The sequence below is a fragment of the Salvelinus alpinus genome, chromosome 29, assembly GCF_045679555.1.
Source record: "Salvelinus alpinus chromosome 29, SLU_Salpinus.1, whole genome shotgun sequence".
Taxonomy (NCBI): Eukaryota; Metazoa; Chordata; class Actinopteri; order Salmoniformes; family Salmonidae; genus Salvelinus; species Salvelinus alpinus.
The window spans coordinates 38,923,997-38,947,164 of NC_092114.1; the positions used below are offsets into that span (position 1 = coordinate 38,923,997).

The following is a 23,168-nucleotide window of genomic DNA, read 5'->3' on the forward strand; positions in this document are numbered from 1 at the left end:
AAAGCCTCAATAGCAGTCACAAGACCCAGGGCTTGGTTTGGTTTGGCTTGGTGAAGTGCACTGAAGTCAAAGTGAAAGCAAAGGCAGAAGGAACTTCCCAACTTGGTGTGATTGCAAGCCAACTGATTCGGCATGGAATGGTTACACAACTGCCACTTCACCCATGTCAGATACAGATTAAGTTTGTCAGCCATTTTGTGATGCCAGAAGGTCTTGTGATGAGATGGCCGCTTGTGCTCCCTCCCTCCCTCCTTGTTGGTATCCGTAGGCAGTGGGTAGGTGGATTGTTGTCGATAAGTCACCAACCTAAAGGGACAGGAGAGGAGAGGATAGTGTCTATGACTAACTGACAATGCAAACTTCTACCAAAAAAAGAGAAAATACTTGAGTTGATGAATGTTGACACTTTACAGTTAACCCGTGAATGTCCTGTGCTCAAACCACAGCAGCCCAAAAATAAACAAACTCAGGCACTTCTTCTCAATACTTTGATTGATTAAGTTGATGATATGGACGACTTGATGATGAGTGTCTGCCTGCACCAGTGCTGCAGATGCACAAAAAGTAAAGGTGAGCAGAGACTCTCACAAGACACTGACCAAGTCAATATTTCAAAACACCTGTGTTTTCCAGATCAGTGTTAAGGATTCTTAAAAGGAAATGCTCAATATTGGTGTGAGACTCGACTGCTGCCATTTCACGGTGATGTGTACTAGTCGCAGATCTGGTCACAAAATGGTTGCCAGTATCGCATAAGGTCTATATCGATATGGTATTGTTGTCCGGGAGGGGGTGGTGTAGTACTGACATCTTGTTGTGGCTTTTGGTGCAGACAGGCAAACTGCCAAAAACATTGGCAAAGAACAAAGGACGGGCCTCCAGGGACTTTACAAGACTTTGTGCTCTGTGTGGTAAAATAAGAAACATGTACGCACATGTAGACCAGACACGCCTCTAACTCTTGCTTTATGTGAGGATTGATTTAGAAAGTTGGAGTTATACAGCTGTGCAAGTTCAACTGTTTTTATAAGATAACATTAAATGCTTCCGATTTAACCAGTTAAAGGTTCTTTCATATTTTAATGTGTGCATTCTTTTTCCATTAGACTCATTGAGCACCATTTTATGGATGCAATTGGTGGCTGACAATCACATGATGGCACTGCCAGGCAGATTGATATGAGGATGGAAATGTCCATCTCAGCTAAAGAACTCAGCTTACTCTGCCAACACTGTAGTCCCCAAATAAGTATTGAATAAATATAAGGTAAAAAAATATAAATATAAAACTAGATGGGGAACACTGTGGAGTATTTTGAAGAATGTAAAGGAGAAAATAGGAGAAATAGGAGAGCCTTTATCTGCCATGAACAGCAGTTGAGTCTTGGGAGTCTTTACTCACTAATGTCTGATCTATTAGTTTACTGTACGAATAGTTGATTCCTTATCTGCAGTATCTGTTGACCCTGCTCAACTAGTGTCCAGGTGCCAGATTCCAATCTTTAATGAAAACTAGGATACTCTGGTAAAGGTCAGAAGCGTGTACGCCACAGGAGCTAGAAAACGTATACTATACTGTATCAGAATATAACATGAATTCTCATAAATCTATGGCTTTGCCTGCGTCACTTATCCTTTTCACACTATCGTGCTGACCTGAACTGTACTTCGTTGGCTCAGATATTTTCTTTTCACATTGTCATTTTCAGCATGGTTCCAGCAACTATGTGGATGCGTAACCAGATGCTTAATTAGGCCAGCGCAGTTCACCTCGGCTCATCTCGGTTTGGTTCAGCTCAGTAATAGGAACATGGTATTAGACCTCTTGGGGAGCTCACATTTCATGTCAACCCTGTTTTCTCCAAATGTTTGTAAGATCAAACAAGAATTTATTGTAAAACACAAAAGAAAGTTCTGTGGCAGGAGGAAACTAATTCTATGTGTGAATATGTTTTTTGGAAAGACAATTTGAAAGATTTTCGATTCGTAATATTTGAAAGAAAATAATTGTCTTATACTCATAACCACAATGTTTAAAAAATGACAGTGACAGTTCTCTAAAAATATAGATTTTATAGATCTTCCCTAAAAGAAGGTCACGACTCCATGAAACATATTCTTTTACATATTTATTTGACTATGTTTATGATGTATTGTATTTATTTGACTATGTTTATGATGTATTGTATGGTATTGATGTGACTCTGAATATACTTAGAATGGGCCAGATTCACTTTTTCTCATTGTACAAGTGGTGGTACAGGTCACCAACATCCTCTTGAGAAACTTTGATCCAACCAGTCTCTCTCATGTGATACACTGCAAAGAACAAAGACAAAGTCATACACACACACACACACACACACACACACACACACACACACACACACACACACACACACACACACACACACACACACACACACACACACACACACACACACACACACACACACACACACACACAGAGTTCGTTATGAGTCCTTGAAACATTGAATTTAAATACTGTATTAATTCCATTCATTCCTATGGAGGACTGCTGCGACTGGGGGAGTGCCAATATGGCCGACCGGTGGCTTCAAAGCCTCTCAATCGCCAATACATAGCATAAGCAATCCAGGGTTTATACACATCACTGAGTGTGATTGCAAGCCAACTGATTCGGCATTGATGATTCATGATTTGGATGACTTGATGATGAATGTCTGCCTGCACCAGTGCTGCAGATGCACAAAAAGTAAAGGTGAGCAGAGACTCACAAGACACTGACCAAGTCAATACTTCAAAACACCTGTTAAGGATTCTTAAAAGGAAATGCTCAATATTGGTGTGAGACTCGACTGCCGCCATTTCACGGTGATGTGTACTAGTCGCAGATCTGGTCACAAAATGGTTGCCAGTATCGCCTAAAGGTCTATGTGTTATTACCCTCCGGTAGGGGGAGGTGGAGTACTGACATGTTGGTGTGGCTTTGGCCGTGGTGCAGACAGGCAAGCTGCCAAAAACATTGGCAAAGAGCTAGGGGATGGGCCTTCAGGGACTTTCCAAGACGTTGTGCTCTGTGTGGTAAAAATAAGAAACATTCATTGCGTCCTACAATCAAATGTGCTCATCTACACACTCATGCTGATCAAACACCCAAAAGCCACACTATACACAGACAAAATCTCACACACAACAAAAATACAGGCAATAAAGTTGATCTCTAGTGTAGGTCAATGCTAAGGCTACACATACATCTTACTGATACTCAACTAACTTCTTCTCTTCGATAGGCAACTTAATAGACCTTTGCTCCATAAATGGTTTTACAGTCAACTGGGGTCACCGAAGAACAATAGATAGCGTGGGCCACTCACTGCCCTTCTCTTTTAATCAAACATTTCCTTTTTTGATACAAAAGAAAGGGTAGAAAATAATATAGTGCAATGCAATACAATCAAAACAACTCATACAACAAAACAAAATGGCACCAAAAGAAGTTTCCATTTCTAATGATAAAATGATCTCTAACTATATTCAATATTTACATCAATGTGGCTTTATATATGTCAATGTCATGATGTACATGTCACTTACAGTATATTGGGAGGTTGTGAGTATTGGTCAGAGTGAGAGAATTACATCAATATTTACAATTCAAACAGTCGTATTGCTTTGGTCCATATGATATGTCGTCTTCCGTGAAGAGTCTCTCTCTTAGTTTGTAGTAGATCCACTTCCTGTCCATCAACTCCTGGTGAGTGCCCTGCTCCAGGACGGTTCCCTGGTCAATCAGAATGATCTGATCTTCCCTCTCGATGGTCTTCAGCCTGTGAGCAATCCCCAGCAGGGTCTGGGAGGGGCAGCTAGCCTGGACCTTTTTTTTGTCAATGAAATGGTTAATTGACAACCAAATCATCGTTTTGCAATGGCCATTTTAGTCTCTGGACTTGAACCCCATTGAAAACCTGTGTCTTGACTTGAAGAGGGCAGTCCATATGCACAGAGGAAGGTGATCAAGGATCTGGAAAGCTTCTGCGTGGAGGTATGGTCTAAGATCCCTCCCAGTGTGTTCTATAATCTCATAAAACATTTTAGATAAAGGCTCAGTGCTGTTATCCTTGCAAGGTGAGGTATTGAGGTATTGAAAACAGGGTTGCCAATAATTATAACAAATATATATACACAAAAAAGTATTACTCTTAACAAAATCTATTTATCCGAGCAGTTGTATTAGAATAAAATAATATAATAAAAAAAATAATTGAGCATGCAATATACAGTTGAAGTCGGAAGTTTACATACACCTTAAATACATACATTTAAACTCAGTTTTGCACAATTACTTGACATTTAATCCAAGTAAAAATTCCCTGTTTTAGGTCAGTCAGGATCACCACTTTATTTTAAGAATGTGAAATGTCAGAATAATAGTAGAGAGAATGATTTATTTCAGCTTTTGTTTCTTTCATTTACATTTACATTTAAGTCATTTAGCAGACGCTCTTATCCAGAGCGACTTACAAATTGGTGCATTCACCTTATGATATCCAGTGGAACAACCACTTTACAATAGTGCATCTAACTCTTTTAAGGGGGAGGGGGGGGTTAGAAGGATTACTTTATCCTATCCTAGGTATTCCTTAAAGAGGTGGGGTTTCAGGTGTCTCCGGAAGGTGGTGATTGACTCCGCTGACCTGGCGTCGTGAGGGAGTTTGTTCCACCATTGGGGTGCCAGAGCAGCGAACAGTTTTGACTGGGCTGAGCGGGAACTGTACTTCCTCAGAGGTAGGGAGGCGAGCAGGCCAGAGGTGGATGAACGCAGTGCCCTTGTTTGGGTGTAGGGCCTGATCAGAGCCTGAAGGTACGGAGGTGCCGTTCCCCTCACAGCTCCGTAGGCAAGCACCATGGTCTTGTAGCGGATGCGAGCTTCAACTGGAAGCCAGTGGAGAGAGCGGAGGAGCGGGGTGACGTGAGAGAACTTGGGAAGGTTGAACACCAGACGGGCTGCGGCGTTCTGGATGAGTTGTAGGGGTTTAATAGCACAGGCAGGGAGCCCAGCCAACAGCGAGTTGCAGTAATCCAGACGGGAGATGACAAGTGCCTGGATTAGGACCTGCGCCGCTTCCTGTGTGAGGCAGGGTCGTACTCTGCGAATGTTGTAGAGCATGAACCTACAGGAACCGGTCACCGCCTTGATGTGAGTTGAGAACGACAGGGTGTTGTCCAGGATCACGCCAAGGTTCTTAGCACTCTGGGAGGAGGACACAATGGAGTTGTCAACCGTGATGGCGAGATCATGGAACGGGCAGTCCTTCCCCGGGAGGAAGAGCAGCTCCGTCTTGCCGAGGTTCAGCTTGAGGTGGTGATCCGTCATCCACACTGATATGTCTGCCAGACATGCAGAGATGCGATTCGCCACCTGGTTCATCACATTCCCAGTGGGTCAGGAGTTTACATACACTCAATTAGTATTTGGTAGCAGTGCCTTTAAATTGTTTAACTTGGGTCAAATGTTTCGGGTAGCCTTCCACAAGCTTCTCACAATAAATTGGGTGAATTTTGGCCCATTCCTCCTGACAGAGCTGGTGTAACTGAGTCAGGTTTGTAGGCCTCCTTGCTCGTACAAGCTTTTTCAGTTCTGCCCACAAATTTTCTATGGGATTGAGGTCAGGGCTTTGGGATGGCCACTCCAATAACCTTGACTTTGTTGTCCTTAAGCCATTTTGCCACAGCTTTGGAAGTATGCTTGGGGTCATTGTCCATTTGGAAGACCCATTTGCGACCAATCTTTAACTTCCTGACTGATGTCTTGAGATGTTGCTTCAATATATCCACACAATTTTCCTCCCTCATGATGCCATCTATTTTGTGAAGTGCACCAGTCCCTCCTGCAGAAAAGCACCCCCACAACAGGATGCTGCCACCCCCGTGCTTCACGGTTGGGATGGTGTTCTTCGGCTTGCAAGCATCCCCCATTTTTCCTCCAAACATAACGATGGTCATTATGGCCAAACAGTTCTATTTTGTTTCATCAGACCAGAATACATTTCTCCAAAAAGTACGATCTTTGTCCCTATGTGCAGTTGCAAACCAAAATCTGCCTTTTTTATGGCGATTTTTGGAGCAGTGGATTCTTCTTCTTTGCTGAGCGGCCTTTCAGGTTATGTCGATATAGGACTTGTTTTACTGTGCACCTGTTTCCACCAGCATCTTCAGAAGATCCTTTGCTGTTGTTCTGGGATTGATTTGCACTTTTCGCACCAAAGTACGTTCATCTCTAGGAGACAGAACGTGTCTCCTTCCTGAGCGGTATGACGGCTGCGTGGGCCCATGGTGTTTATACTTGCGTACTATTGTTTGTACAGATAAATGTGGTACCTTCAGGCGTTGGGAAATTGCTCCCAAGGATGAACCAGACTTGTGGTCTACAATTTTTTTTCTGAGGTCTTGGCTGATTTCTTTTGATTTTCCCATGATGTCAAGCAAAGAGGCACTGAGTTTGAAGGTAGGCCTTGAAATACATCCACAGGTACAGAAAGCCATGACATCGTTTTCTGAAATTTTCCAAGCTGTTTGAAGGCACAGTCAACTTAGTGTATGTAAACTTCTGACCCACTGGAATTGTGATACAGTGAATTATAAATTAAATAATCTGTCTGTAAACAATTGTTGGAAAAATGACTTGTGTCATGCACAAAGTAGATGTCCTAACCGACTTTCCAAAACTATAGTTTGTTAACAAGACATTTGTGGTGGTTGAAAAACGAGTTTTGATGACTCCAACCTAAGTGTATGTAACCTTCCGACTTCAACTGTAGCTCAGTATTTATATAATTTATTTTATGCAGTCTGTTTTGCTCATCTTTATTGAATGTGGCAAAAATTTGGGACCTATAATTTTGGACATGTAATCTAATGCAGCCTATTGTGTCCCAACCTGGTCTCAGACCAAAACGTATTATATTTTACAAAAATCTGTGCCACTCCATTTAGTATTAAATGTTACTTTACGTTAGGTTACATTACATTGACTAGACATAACATAGTAAATGTAAATCCGGAACATTCAAATTATACAAAAATATAAACGCAACATGCAAAAATGTCAAAGATTTTACAGAGTTCAAATAAAATCATATTCTATTTGTCACATGCGCCGAATTCAACAGGAATTTAACTTACAGTAAAATGCTTACAAGCCCTTAACCAGTCGCTCTGGATAAGAGCGTCTGCTAAATGACTTAAATGTAATGTAAATGTAATGCAGTTTTAAGAAAATACCTAAAAAAGTAAGAGATAACAATAACAAATAATGAATTAAAGAGCAGCAGTAAATAACAATAGCGGGGCTATATACAGGGGGTACCGGTACAGAGTCAATGTGCGGGGGCACCGGTGTTGAGGTAATATGAACATGTTGGTCGCGTTACTAAAGTGACTATGCATAGATAATAACAGAGAGTAGCAGCAGCGTAGGTGGGGGGGGGGGGGCAATGCAAATAGTCTGGGTAGCCATTTGATTAGATGTTCAGGAGTCTTATGGCTTGGGGGTAGAAGCTGTTTAGAAGCTTCTTGGACCTAGACTTGGTGCTCCGGTACCGCTTGCCGTGCAGTAGCAGAGAGAACAGTCTGTGACTAGGGTGGCTGGAGTCTTTGACAATTTTTAGGGCCTTCGTTTGACACCGCCTGGTATAGAGGTCCTGGATGGCAGGAAGCTTGGCCCCGGTGATGTACTGGGCCGTACGCACTACCCTCTTGAACGTTAGCTAGCAGTACGGAAGGCAAAGGCAGATTAGCCACTCGTCGCCTGATCCTCACAATGAACCCCGATCTCTTTCTGCGAAATCTCAGTTTCTTTCTCCAGCGAAAGACGGGGATGAGGGCCTGTACGAGTGTTTGGACTATATCCTTCCCGTCCAACTCGTTAAAGAAAAATTATTAGTCCAATTCGAGGTGAGTAATCGCTGTTCTGATGTCCAGAAGCTGTTTTCGGTCATAAGAGATGGAAGCAGCAACATTACAAAATAAGTTACAAACAATGCAAAAAAAATAAAAAAAATAGCACAGTTGGTTAAGAGCCAATCCCCCCCAGCGCCATCATCTGTTACAGTTCATATAAGAAAATCTGTCAATTTAAATAAATTCATTAGGCCCTGATCTATGGATTTACAGATATACATCTGTTGGTCACAGATACCTTAAAAGAAAAGTTAGGGGCTGGATCAGAAAACCAGTCCAGTCAGTATCTGGTGTGACCACCATTTTTCTCATGCAGCATGACACATCTCCTTCACGTAGAGTTCATCAGGCTGTTGATTGTGGCCTGTGGAATGTTGTTCCACTCCTCTTCAATGATTATGTGAAGTTGCTAGATATTGGCATGAAATGGAATACATTGTTGATCCAGAGCATTACAAACATGCTCAACGGGTGATATGTCTGGTGAGTATGTAGACCATGTCACATTTTCAGCTTCCAGGAATTGTGTACAGATCCTTGCAGCATGAGGTGATGACGGCAGATGACTGGCACGACAATGGGCCTCAGGATCTCGTCACGGTATCTCTGTGCATTCAAGTTGCCGTAGATCAAATGCAATTGTGTTCATTGTCTGTAGCGTATTATGCCTGCCCATACCATAACCCCACCGCCACCATGGGGTACTCTGTTCACAACGTTGACATCAGCATTCATACACGTGATCTGCGGTTGTGATGCCGGTTGGATGTACAGCCAGATTCTCTAAAATGATGTTGGAGGCGGCTTATGGTAGCGAAATGAACATTCAGTTCTCTGGCAACAGCTCTGGTGGACATTCCTGCAACTTGAGACATCTGGCATTGTGTTGTGTGGCATTAGAGTGCCCTTTTATTGTCCACAGCACAAAGTGCACCTGTGTAATGATCATACTGTTTAATCAGCTTCTTGATATGCCACACCTGTCAGGTGGATGGATTATCTTGGAAAAAGAGAAATGCTCACTAAAATGGATGCAAACAAGTTTGTGCACAACATTATTGAGAAATAATATTTTTGTGCATATGGACAATTTCTGGGATATTTTATTTCAGCTCATGAAACATGGGACCATGAAAACATGTTGAATTTATATTTTTGTTCAATAGAGTATGATATGTTAAGCTTGGCATGGACAGTAGGTTACTTAAGGGGAAAAAAAGAAAGGAGATTGGTATAATGCAAACATCTAGCAATGCAAAGGTTGCATGTTTGAATCTCATCATGGTTAACTTTAGCATTTTATTTAATTAGCAACTTTGCAACAACACTATATATACAACAGTATGTGGACGCCCCTTCATATTAGTGGATTAGGAGCAACAACGGCTCAGCCACGAAGTGGTAGGCCACACAAACTCACAGAACGGGACCACCGAGTATTCAAGTGCATAACGCGTAAAAATTGTCTGTCCTCGGTTGCAACACTCCAAACTGAGTTCCAAACTGCCTCTGGAAGAAATGTCAGCACAAGAACTGTTCGTAGGGGGCTTCATGAAATGGGTTTCCTTGGTCGAGCAGCTGCACACAAGCCTAAGATCACCATGAGCAATGTCAAGCATCGGCTGGAGTGTTGTAAAGCTAGCCGCCATTGGACTCTAGAGCAGTAAAAACGTGTTCTCTGGAGTGATGAATCACGTTTCACCATCTGGCAGTCCAACGGATGAATCTGGGTTTGCCGGATGCCAGGAGTACGCTACCTGCCCCAATGCATAGTGCCAAATGTAAAGTTGGGTGGAGGAGGAATAATGGTCTGGGGCTGTTTTTCATGGTTTGGGCTAGTCCCCTTAGTTCAAGTGAAGGGGAATCTTAACACTACAGCATACAATGACATTCTAGACGATTCTGTGCTTCCAACTTTGTGGCAACAATTTGGGGAAGGCCCTTTCCTGTTTCAGCATGGCAATGCCCCCGTGCTCAAAGCAAGGTCCATACAGAAATGGTTTGTCGAGATCGGTGTGGAAGAACTTAACTGGCCTGCACAGATCCCTGACCTCAACGCCCTCGAACACCTTTGGGATGAATTGGAACGCCGAATGCGAACTAAGCCTAATCGCCTAACATCAGTGCCCGACCTCACTAATGCTCTTGTGGCTGAAAGGAAGCAAGTCCTTGCAGCAATGTTCCAACATCTAGTGGAAAGCCTTCCCAGAAGAGTGGCGTCTGTTATAGCAGCTAAAGGGGGACCAACTCCATATTAATGTCCATGATTTTGGAATGAGATGTTCGACGATCGGGTGTCCACATACTTTTGGTCATGTAGAGTACTTATTACACTACATTAAAATCTGTCTTCCTACCCCTGAACAAGGCAGTTAATCCACTGTTCCTAGGCCGTCATTGTAAATAAGAATTTGTTCTTAACTGACTTGCCTAGTTAAGTAAAGGTTAAATAAAACAGCAGCTTAGTGTATCAAAGCCTCAATTACAGTCACAAGATCCACGGCTTGGCTTGGTTTTGTTTGGTGAATTGTACTAAATTGAAAGTGAAAGCAAAGGCAGAAGGGACTTTCCAATGTGGTGTGATTGCAATTGCAACCATTTTATCACCAGATCTGCGACTAGTACACATCACCCTGAAATGGCAAAATTCGATTGTCATACCAATCTTTTTGTGCACCTGCAGCATTACATTTTTAAATGTAAGTTATTTAGCAGACTCTTATCCACTTAAGTCAACTGATTCGGCACGGAGTGGTTACACAATTTTCGCTTCACCCATGTCAGATACAGCTCAAGTTATTGTCGGCCATTTTGTGATGCCAGGTCTTGAGATGAGATGGCCGCTGGTATTTCCCCTTTGTGCTTTCCCTCCCTCCTTGTTGGTATCTGTAGGGTGGGTAGGTGAATTGTTGTTGATAAGTCACAAGCCTAAAGGGACCGGGAGAGGAGAGGATACTGTATATGTCTCACTGACAATGTTAACTTCTTCTAGTGAGAAAATAATTGATGAATGTTGCCACATGACTGTTGTCTCACAAATGTCCTGTGCTCAAATTGCAGCAGCCCCGAAACACAAAAAAAACGTATTCTTATCAATACTTTGATTAATTTGACGATTCGGATGACTCGATGATGAATGTCTGCACCAGGGGTCCCGTGGGGCTCAGTTGGTAGGACATTGTGCTTGCAAAGCTAGGTTTGGGTGTTTGATTCCCATGGGGGACCAGTACAAAAAAAATGTATGCACTCACTACTGTAAGTCTATCTGGATCAGAGTGTCTGCTAAAGAACATCAATGTAAAACATGTAGTGCTGCAGGTGCACAAAACGTGAAGATTGGTATGACAATTGACTGCTGCCATTTCATGGTGATGTGTACTAGTTGCATATCTGGTGATAAAATGTTTGCAATTATCTGTCCTGAGGTCTGTGTTATTGTTCTCCGATGGTGACATCTTGTTGTGGTGCAGCCAGGAAAACTGCCATAAACATCGGCAATGAACAAGGGACTGGCCTCCAGGGACTTTGTGCTCTGTGTGGTAAAATAACATTCATACCGTAACACAACAAAATGTGCTCATGTATACACTCATGTGGACCAGACAACACCCAAAAGGTACACAAAAACTCATGCACAATAAAAATACTGGATTTTTTTAAATCTCTAAGCCAATGCTTAGGCTACACTTTGCCACAAAATGGCTGTAGACAAGTCTGTCACACTGATACATACTACAAAAATACTATACTATACGACAAAAGCATTCACAACAATGGGTATGGAAGTGTACAGGAAATGTAAAACAAGCGTCAAATTAAATTAGAGGTGGTTTAGCGAGAGGTTAAAATATTTAATAGATAATGTATTCCCTTGGTTAGACAACATAATAAACCTTTGCTCCAGAATATCATAAATGGTTTTATAATGTGGGTCACTCATTGCCCTTCTATTTCTTCATCGAACATTAAGAAATAGAAGAATAGTAAGAATACAATAAAATAAAATAAAAACCACTCCTAGAGTCATACAACATAATAAAATGTCACCAACAGAAGTGTCCATCTTCTATGAAGAAAAAATATATACCTAACTACATTCAATATTTAAATACATTTTTGATGTACATGTAATTTACAGTATATTGGGAGGTTGTGAGTATTGGTCAGAGTGAAAGTGAGAGAATGACATCAATATTTACAGTTCAAACAGTAGGATTTCTTTGGTCAGTGTGACGTGTCGTCTTCGGTGAAGAGTCTCTCTCTTAGTTTGTAGTAGCCCCCCTTCCTGTCCATCAACTCCTGGTGAGTGCCCTGCTCCAGGACGGTTCCCTGGTCAATCAGAATGATCTGATCTGCCCTCTCGATGGTCTTCAGCCTGTGAGCAATCACCAGCAGGGTCTGGGCTGGGCAGCTAGCCAGGGCCTCCTGGACCTGAGACAGAGGGAACATCTGAGTGAAACCGCTAGCTAGCGCTAACCCTATTGAGAATGTCAATGCTAGCTATAGCTACGTACGTGAAACGGCTAGCACTAACCATATGAATGATGGAAGGCTAAAGCTTTCTAGTTTATGTGTGGAGGGATGCCGTACCATGTGTTCGCTCTCAGTGTCCAGTGCGCTGGTGACCTCGTCCAGGATGAGGACCTGTGGCTCTCTGATCAGAGCTCTGGCGATGGCAATACGCTGCTTCTCACCACCGGACATCTGACCACCCCGCTCTCCTACATCTAATAGATGGACAAACAGTATATTTATCGAGTCTCGCCTTGTGGTCATCCATTAGTAATATATATAATATTCCTATTTGCCAGTGTACCTGTGTCATAACCCTTCTCCAGTTGGCTGATGAAGCTGTGGGCATTGGCTCTGCGAGCAGCTTCCTGCACCCTCTCCAGAGAGCAGTCTGCCAGGCCGTAGGCAATGTTGTCCTTGATGGACCCAGAGAACAGAACAGGTTCCTGGCCCACCATGGCCACCTGGTAGGGCAAAACCAATCATAGGGCAAAACCAATCACCAATCAGCCAATCAAAACCAATGCTATGTTTCTTCTCAAGCAAAAATGTCTATGTTGGTAGCCATACAGGCACGGTAAAGTAGGTTATCTTGACTGCTATGCTTTCTCTAGAGATGTAAACGTCTCAATATCTGTGTAGGTATAGTCTTATGACTTTGCTGTGCAGGTGTGTTGGTGGTGGTGCTGGTAGCTTTCTATACTACCTTCCTGTGTAGGTAGTGGTGCTGGTAGCTGTGCAGTGGCTGTCCATCCAATAGGATCTCTCCCTGCTGAGGCTGATAGAACCTCTCCAGCAGACTGACACAGGTGCTCTTCCCCCCTCCTGACGGCCCCACCAGAGCAGTCAGCTGACCCGGCCTCAGCTCCAGGGAGAATCCCTAAGACAAGCAGAGAGCCAATGACACACTACCTTAGCAATGGGTACATGTGAAGTCAAAAATGTGGTGATGGCGAAACTGCCAGTTAGGGTTTTCTCATGTTTCTGGAATTTTGCCACCCTTCTCCCAGGTGAGCTTTACCTGCAGTACTTTGCGCTCCTGGCGGGTGGGGTAGGAGAAGGAGAGGTTGTGGAAATGGACGTGTCCAGACAAGGTCTCTGGTTGGAGGGTCCCCTTGATGCTGACCTGGGGCTCTCTGTCCAGATACTCAAACACCTTACCAGCCGCCCCCACCGAGTTCAGCATGTCGCCAAAGATGTAAATCAAAGTCTGGAGAGGGCAGATGTATTATAGAGATGTATAATCGTAACTCAATAAACAATAGTTAGACAAACTTTTCAACAGTATCTCAGACATTAAACATGTTTATTTTTTAATTCCCTAACAGTAGTATTACTTGCCTCTTTAATCAAACTTTTCCATTACTATGTACTATGTAATGACAATATTACTATTGGTTTGTTAATATATTTGATTTGTGATTCTGTGCCTCGCCTTGCTCAAACAGTCACACTGATAGTTGCCTACCCTGATGTTGGTTCCCAGGTTAGACTGGTAGAGGATGAAAGAGACCAGGTTCCCAGTGCTCATCTGACCTCGCTGGATAAACAGTCTGCCATAGTACAGCATGGCCACCTGCATTACCAGCGCTGTTAGCTTTAACACACACACACACACACACACACACACACACACACACACACACACACACACACACACACACACACACACACACACACACACACACACACACACACACACACACACATACATAAGTACGTACACTGAAGATCACATGAAGATCACATCAGAAGCATTCAACTCTTCTGAGCCTAAGGGGATGGGGAGTGATCCCTGCATACTCACTCTTCTCAGGAGCAGGTACACTGCCCTGACGGTGTCCCGCCTGGTCTTGAGATTGTGGGTGTCCATCAACCTGTGGTCATAACGACCAGCCTCACTCCTCTCTGTGTTAAAGCTTCGCACGGTCCGGATTCCTGCTACTGTTTCTCCCGCTGCCTCGTTCGCCCTGGCCATGGAGTCCTGCACCTCCTTAGAGAGCCTCTGAGGTACAGTCAATACACAATAACATTTACTAGACTTTATTTTATTTAAAAAATTGCGGTCACCATCTCATGTACTGTATTTTCACACCAAACATGTCAGGGCCTTCTGCATTAGATCATTTCAGGGATTTATTTCAGGGTTCGCAGGGACCAATAGATCAGTTCAGGACCTTCTGATCTGGACACAAACAGTACACTCTTAGAAAAAAGGGTTCCAAAAGTGTTCCACGGCTGTCCCCATATGATAACCCTTTTTGGTTCCAGGTAGAACCCTATTGGCTTCCATGTAAAACCCTATGTTGAAAGGGTTCTACCTGGAACCAAAAAGGGTTCTTCAAAGGGTTCTCCTATGGCGACAGCCAAAGAACCCTTTTAGGTTCTAGATAGATTGTACTATACCAGGTAATAGTTGTCATAGACGCCTTGCAGCAGGCCGGTGACGGGCGTCTCCATCAGCATGAGCAGAGTGAGCTTCCAGGACAGGCTCATCATGAGCGACAGCATACCCACAATCTTAATGAGGGTCCTCAGTAGGACGTTGACATTCAGGGCCACCGCCCGGGCCATCTTAGTGGTGTCTGTGGACAGCCTGGACGTGATGTCACCTACGAGAGTTCAAAGGTGAAAGTAAATTGTTGCAACTTCGTCGAATAACCAAGGAGCATAGAAGAACCAACTGATGGGGTGTTCAACAGATATTCAGCCACACGTTGGAAGACAGGGGAAGTTCAATAGGAAGTGCATTCCAGTTACAGTCATTTCATGAACAAACAAGGATGCCACACATTCCAGCAAGACAACAGATTGCATACTGATCATTAGTTCTTGTTTGGGGTAATCATAAACATGTCTCTACCTGTCTTGATGGTCTCAAAGAAGCCAATCTCCTGCTTCACCAGGGCCCCAAACAGCTCTACTTTAATTCTGCAGGTGAAGCTGTTGATGGCACACATGAAGAGGCCTCCTCGACAGCCTGCACTGAAAGAGCTGAAACAGACACCATAAACTGCAGCAGTGTTGAAATAATCAATCTGATGTTGATGTTCACTTACAGCTTTACATACATACATTACACAAACTATAATATGTAATGTGCGAAACTGATGAAGGCCGTTGTGGTGAAAAATAGATAGGAAGCTCTCTCGTGTATCTGCTTACCTTCCCAAAGAGCAGAGGCCCATGAGGATGATAGCTGTGAGAAAGTCATTCCACTTGTACTGGGAAGCCAAGATGTCAATCACTTTTCCTGTATAGAATGGGATGAACATTTCACCTGAAAACGCACACCACCGTCATCATCCTCATCATACTCGCCATCATCATCATAATGATCATCATCATATACTAGTCAGTCATTTTGTCAAAACAATAAAATACTTACAGACGACAGCCAGTGACAGGAATATAAACGCTCCAACCAAAAGGAGGGTGTCAGGTCTGTAGAAGTGGAGGACTCTCATGAACAGCACTCGTGCCTTCTGTTTCTTCTCTTTCCCGTTACTTTCTTCGTTGCTGTCAGGGAAGGTTTTCTCCCAAAACAGGGCTGCTGCAGCTGCTGCCGCGGTACACAATAGCCACAAACTTGGACCCCCCAACGATCCATACGCGCTCTCCGGTGAACTTCCATGCAGCATCAGTCGCCCGGTCTCGTAGACCGGGGCAAGGAAACAGTGCACTGCTAACCAGCGCTTCAATACGGGTTTAATCGATCCTAGTGTGTGTAGCGATACACCAAATAGTAGAACTAATCGAATCCCCGCTACAACCCATAGACGCACCAGATTTCCGAAAACATCAAAACTTTTTGGTCCAGTTTTGGAAATTGATGCGCCAAAACCCGTGGCGAAAAATGTGGTTATGTCAATGCATAGACCTACAGCCATGGCGAACACGCACGTTCTACGCATCATTTGTGTCGTCTATAATTGTTTTTAATCTACAACCTATTAATTAAACGGTGAGCGATGTCAAACCAGCGAATTCGCGGAGATCTTTCCACGGAATGGATTGTTTCAGTTGTTTTCAGTCTGCGTTTTAGTTTCAATTTCACATATGCCTTAAACAGAGGGGAAATTATTCTCCACAATATCAAGCACCTTTCCATTTAGCGTTTATTCTGTGCCATAATAAATACAAGACAATAATGCTTGCACACTTAGCATAGTGGTTAATAGATCCCCACAGTGGAGGTGTCATAATACCCATAAAACCTAGCATTGAACAGCATCGTTTTTCCACCATTCATTTTTTCAACCTGGTCTCATAGCATTTCATATTATTCTGTACATAAATCCACAACACTCAAATGGTATGTATTAATTTGTGGATTTCCTTCACCCATTTCGTACTATATGTTACGAATTTGCTAAACGTATGATGTTACTAATTCTAGCAAGGTGGCTAACGTTAGCTGGGCTAGGGGTTAAGGTTAGGGTTACGTTTAGGAGTTAGGTTAAAGGGTTTGGGTTAGAGGAAGGGTTAGCTAACATACTAAGCAGTTGCTAAATAGCAAAAAAGTAGTAAGTAGTTAAAATGTTGTCTATGAGGCCAGGGCAGTGTTTCCTGTAGGCTTACCCTGGGGTTACATTTTGATAACCATGTAAATCTCTCTTGGACAAGGTGACTTTTATCGATATATTCGGCTCTATTTACTCTCATATTTGAAAATGCTAATCAGCATTAAAGTAGACATAATGCAAAACTACAAATCCATGCAAGCTCCTGCACATCATCTCTACCTGACACCTTTGCTTACAGGTATTATGTCAATTTAAAACTTGCACGAGACAGTTTACAGAATTGTCCCATTTAAAGAAATGTAGCCAATTTACTACATTTAACTAACATTAGATAGATAATCCAGAGATTCTTACCTTTGCCTTGAATCGGAAGCCTTGTCCAGATCATCATGGCATTTGTAATTCTTTATGATAGCCACATTAGGGGGGGGGGGGGTAAATACACGTGAATACAGTATATTGATAAATGTCCCCTTGTCCTAGAGAGATTTACACAGTTAAAAAAACGGCCCGCCAGGGTAAGCCTAAATGAAACACAGCCCTTATTTTAAGTGTTTCTAAAATCCCCATATGGGAAATATGAATGGAGGAAAAGCGATTGGAACAATTTCACTGTTTGACCACTAGGTTTTATGGGTATTATGACTCCACTGTGGTACTCTATAGTAACAGGTTTACCCTACACTCTTAGAAAAAAAGTGCTATCTAGAACCTTAAAGGGCTCTTCGGCTGTCCCCAGAGAACCTTTTGAAGAACCCTTTTGGGTTTCATGTAGAATATGTATGAACTTTCCAATTTGTAAGTCGCTCTGGATAAGAGCGTCAGCTAAATGACTTAAATGTAATGTAAATGTAGATCCCTTTCCACAGAAGGTTCTACATGGAACCCAAAATAGTTCTACCTGGAACCAAAAAAGGTTATACCTGGAACCACAAAGGGTTCTCCTCCTAAGAACCGGTCATGGCCTGAAGGAATCCAGCTTTTGTCAAATTAACGTCAGATTTGACTTTTCGTAGCAGGAGAACTTACGCAGCAGGTTAGGATAATTATTTTAAGCCCGGCTTCATATCCACTTTGTAACTAATGACTAATCACCTAAAATTAATACAATTTGCTATGAATATTCCCATGGCCTCACCAGTGCAACTGGGAACTCAGAAAAATACGAGGTGAAATCATGACGTCAGTGATCTTCAGGTCAGAAAGTTCGGAGCTCTAGAAAGAGGCCAGAGTTCCTGAGTTGGAATTCCGAGTTGGATGAACATTCAAAACGATTTTTCCCACTCGGAGCTAGTTTTTTCCCAAGTTCCCAGTTGTTTTGAACGCACTGAAGTCGGAAGTCAGAGATATCCGAGTTCCCAGTTGCTTTGAACGCGGCATTATATATGGTAGTCATAATCATAATAACTAAAATTATCATAACTTTTGATGGTGGCAGAAGACTTCTTGAATAGTTGTTTTGGGGTTGAAAAAAACATGCTGAGAAATATCCAAGAAAAGTTTAATTTACTTGTGAATCACCCAAAGACAGTCCAGCTTGAGGTCCCTGGCTACCCATAATAAAATCAGTTGTTTTCAACAGAGGACATAACAATTATGAATAATTTTGAAAATGGCATGTGTAGTGAGAATATTTGACATTGTGCCAGCATGATTCATACACCTATGCAAACATTCTATATCCTGTGTAGATTTAATAGTACTGTTTGTTCGTAAGGTGGCCATATGTCCACTCACTGTTTCATAACTACGACAACTTCAGTGTTACTGTTTTCACAACCCAGTTTTCACTGATCATAAAAAGTGGGCAACTCGTTGCCCAGGATGCATTTCTCCTCTGCACCCTTTTCATCAATAGTGACAAGGTAGGCCACACCTCCGCTGGAACCATCTCGACCCATGGCCAATGAAAGTGCTGAGAGAGGAGAGGTGAAGAAAGAGAGCGAGTGAGAGCATATTATTGACAAATGACACATCTTAATAGCTTCTAATTCATGCTGTTTAGGTTATACCTGTATATCAACACATTTATTTTATTTTAAAAGTACGCTTTTGGTCACTCACTGTTGACAACAAACTGTTGGCAATCCTCTTTGCTCATGGCCTTCCGGTACTCTGCATCAACAAACCCATAGACATAGGAGCTTCCGGAGCCGCCGACCGCAAAGGGTTGTCTGGACAACAGGCCATTCAGGGTCACATACACCTGGGAGGGGTCAACGAGAGGGGAATGCTTGAGCACAGTAACCTAGCAAACTCTGAAAAAGTTTAATATTATGCAGACTAGTGAACAACTGTGAGTTTGAGGCAGCTGAGTTTGATTCTGTAATTGTACTCATGGTACATTTTGTTGAGCAAACATTCAAAACTATTACCAAAAAAATTATATTTAAAATGACCTCTTCTAAGCTTCAGGGATCAGTTAAAATGTTCCAGATGCAAGAACATTTCCTGAAAGGGACACAAAAATCTATTAATACTGATTGGACTAGTGTTTATATTCTATTTAATCAGCCTGTTACCAACCCTTAGTCAACTTTTAGAAAGATTTGTGTTTGACCAGATACAATGCTGTTTTACAGCAAACAAATTGACAACAGACTTTCAGCACGCTTATAGGGAAGGACATTCAACAAGCACAGCACTTACACAAATGACTGATGATTGGCCTGGAGAAATGTATGATAAAAAGATTATGGGGACTGTTTTGCTAGACTTCAGTGCAGCTTTTGACATTATCGATCATAGTCTGCTGCTGGATAAACGTATGCGTTATGGCTTTACACCCCATGCTATATTGTGGATAAAGAGTTACCTGTCTTTAAAAAAAAAAAGTACCTTTATTTAACTAGGCAAGTCAGTTAAGAACAAATTCTTATTTTCAATGACGGCCTAGGAACAGTGGGTTAACTGCCTTGTTCAGGGGCAGAACAACAGATTTTTACCTTGTCAGCTTAGGGATTCAATCTTGCAACCTTCCGGTTATTAGTCCAACGCTTTAACCACTAGGCTACCTGCCGCCACAGAGGGTGTTCTTTAATGGAAGCTTCTCCAAACTAATCCAGCTGTTTAGGCCCCATACTTTAAAAAAAATATTTACTAACGACATGGCTCTGTCTTTGAGTAAAGCCAGTGTGTCTACTTATGCGGATGACTCAACACTATACACATCAGCTACTACAGTGACTGAAATGACCGCAACACTTAACAAAGAGCTGAAGTTAGTTTCAGAATGGGTGGCAAGGAATAAGTTAGTCCTAAATATTTCAAAAACATACAGCATTGAATTTGGGACAAATCATTTTGGGACAAAACCTCAACTAAATCTTATAATGAATGTGGAAATTGAGGCCTCCCAGGTTGCGCGGTGGTCTAAGGCACTGCATCACAGTGCTAGCTGTGCCACCAGAGACTCTGGGTTTGAGCCCAGGCTCTATCGCAGCTGGCTGCGACCGGGAGGCCCATGGGGGGTGCACAATTGGCCTAGCGTCGTCCGGGTTAGGTGAGGGTTTGGCCTGCAGGGATATCCTTGTCTCATCGTGCACTAGCGACTCCTGTGGTTGGCTGGGCGCAGTGCACGCTGACCAGGTCGCTAGGTGTACGGTGTTTCCTCTAACACATTGGTGCGGCTGGCTTCTGGGTTGGATGCGTGCTGTGTTAAGAAGCAGTGCGGCTTGGTTGGGTTGGGTTGTGTTTCGGAGGACCCATGGCTCTCCCGAGTCCGTGAGGGAGTTGTAGCGATGAGACAAGACAGTAACTACCAGCAATTGGATACCATAAGAAGGGGGGGTAAAAAAGAATAATGTGGAAATTGAGCAAGTTGAGGTGACTAAACTGCTTAGAGTAACCCTGGATTGTAAACTGTAATGGTCGAAACGTATTGATACAACAGTAGCTAAGATGGGGAGAAGTCTGTCCATAATAAAGTGCTACTCTACCTTCTTAACAACATTATCAACAAGGCAGGTCCTACAGGCCCTAGTTTTGTCGCACCTGGACTCAGTAGTGTGGTCAGGTGCCACAAAGAGGGACAAAGGAAAATTACAATTGGCTCAGAACAGAGCAGCACGGCTGGCCCTTAATAGTACACGGGGAGCTAACATTAATAATATGCATGTCAATCTCTCATGGCTCAAAGTGGAAGAGAGATTGACTTCATCACTACTTATTTTTGTAAGGAGTGTTGACAAGCCTAATGCACCGATCTATCTGTTTAAACTACTAGCACACAGTTCAGACACTCATGCATACCCCACAAGACATGCCACCAGAGGTCTCTTCACAATCTCCAAGTCTATGGGAGGCGGACAGTACTACTTAGAGTATTGACTACATGGAACTCTATTCCACATCAGGTTACTGATGCAAGCAGTAGAATCAGATAAAATAATAAAATAATACATCTTATGGAACAGCAGGGACTGTGAAGAGACACACAGGTACAGACACACACATACGCACACAAACGCTAACTCAGGCACTCTACACACACGTACATTGTAATATTCTACATTTTGTATTGTAGATATGTAGTGGTGTAATAATGTTATATGATGAACTGTTTTATCTTTTGTTTTATGTGTGATGTAAGTGCCTTAATGTGTTTGGACCCCAGAAAGAGTAGCTGCTGGATCCCTAATAAATACAAATACCAATGTAATGACTAACCTGTCCCCCTGCTCTCTTGTCCCACCCGGCAACAATGAGATGTGCTGACAGCTCTTCTTTGTACTTGTACGAGATGTTTTTCACCAGAGTGGCAGCTGAACGAACTTGGGGATCCTCTCCAACCTCAATGCTGAGTTATTAAAGAGGTCACAAGTCACAGCTCAATAGCAGAATTCTTTAACTGCGTCTATATAAGCAAACCCCCATGAGAACACGTGAAAATGCACAGTGTAAGCCTAGAAACCTTTTCCATACATTTAACTCAACCAAATGTGTTACACATAGCACTAGAGCTATTGCCGACCACAATAAATAGCCATGCAGTGGGTAATACCTGTGCACATCCAGCTGGTAGTTGACCATCTCAGCGATGGTCTGGGCGTCTGCAGCCGAGCCTGACAGGGCGCAGTAGATCTTGTCATGGAGGAGAGAGAGCTTGTTCATCACCCGGTTCACCACAGTCTCCCTGTGAGGGATGGAGGGAAGAGGGGGGATGGGTGGAGGGAAAACTGAGGTTTGAGGGAGGACTTTTTTAATGTTCATAGTAAATGGTTGGCTCTCTAAGACTTGGATCAGAGACCCACTTACCCAGCAGACACTCGAGAGTCAGAGCCCAGCACCACACCTCCATCAAACTCAATAGCAATGATGGTGGTCTGAAAGCAAAGCACAGACACAATTTTGATTAAGTGCTTTCCAAACTGGCTTGAGGGCCTAATTAAATGACTCAATTGAATGACTCAACACAGTTAAGTTCACTTTGACACTAACCATTTGGAAAAGGCAATAGACTGTGTTTATACGTTAATAAAAATAAACATAAACCGAATGCACACCCCAACATTTTACATTGAGAACACTTCTCTAGGCTAACATCAATTCCAGGTCCAGACACGTCATTAAATTATACTCACCCCAGTTTTGACTTCTTCGGATAGCCACCCTGGCTCTGATGATTCTTCTAACATATTGAAGCACTTTAGTTTTGCAAGCGATAGATAATAAGTGGCTGGTCGCGTTGATACCCGTGCAGTGCGCACGGTGTGTTAGAAGCCTACTGAATCAACGCGAAAATAAAAAGAAAACCCCAAACGACGCCTCATTTAGGACATACACAAACGATTACTATTCAACAGTACTGTTGTATTAAGAATCAACTCTTAAATATAATTGAGCAAGGAGCCGTCATTCCTTTCTGTCTGGTCCACCATTTTCTGGAATAAACTGAAAATGAAAGTTACGTTGTCAGTCACGAACCTGCCGGTGAGAGGCTGATATAATCTCTCAATAAACGTTTTAGTTTTTGGTTTGGCTCTGTACTCCAACAATTTGGATTTAAAATGATACAATGACCACGAGGCTAAAGTGTAGACTGTCCGCTTTCATTTGAGGGTGTTTTCATCCATATGGGGTAAACCGTTTAGAAATTACAGCACTTTTTGAACAATTTTAGGGGACCAGAAGTATTGGGACAAATTCACTTATATGTGTATTAAAACTATTAAAAAGTTAAGTATT

At 42.7% G+C, this 23,168-nt stretch overlaps 2 protein-coding genes across 2 annotated transcripts; both read right to left on the reverse strand.

Annotated features, from left to right (window-relative positions):
- Positions 1–11,780: 11,780 nt before the first annotated feature.
- Positions 11,781–17,251, reverse strand: tap2a (transporter associated with antigen processing, subunit type a). The gene is made up of 11 exons (XM_071374008.1): positions 15,845–17,251; positions 15,622–15,736; positions 15,320–15,450; positions 14,863–15,068; positions 14,264–14,461; positions 13,925–14,053; positions 13,478–13,666; positions 13,163–13,336; positions 12,761–12,920; positions 12,535–12,671; positions 11,781–12,375 (listed from the first exon to the last, which is right to left on the reverse strand). Exons 1-11 carry the CDS (start codon positions 16,371–16,373, stop codon positions 12,169–12,171), a joined length of 2,175 nt encoding a protein of 724 aa, XP_071230109.1. The 5' UTR covers positions 16,374–17,251; the 3' UTR covers positions 11,781–12,168.
- A 1,218-nt stretch (positions 17,252–18,469) lies between these two features.
- Positions 18,470–23,051, reverse strand: psmb9a (proteasome 20S subunit beta 9a). The gene is made up of 6 exons (XM_071374565.1): positions 22,565–23,051; positions 22,239–22,306; positions 21,985–22,116; positions 21,651–21,780; positions 19,047–19,188; positions 18,470–18,897 (listed from the first exon to the last, which is right to left on the reverse strand). The coding sequence occupies exons 1-6, from the start codon at positions 22,616–22,618 to the stop codon at positions 18,770–18,772; spliced, it is 654 nt and encodes a 217-aa protein (XP_071230666.1). The 5' UTR covers positions 22,619–23,051; the 3' UTR covers positions 18,470–18,769.
- Between the last annotated feature and the right edge of the window lie 117 nt (positions 23,052–23,168).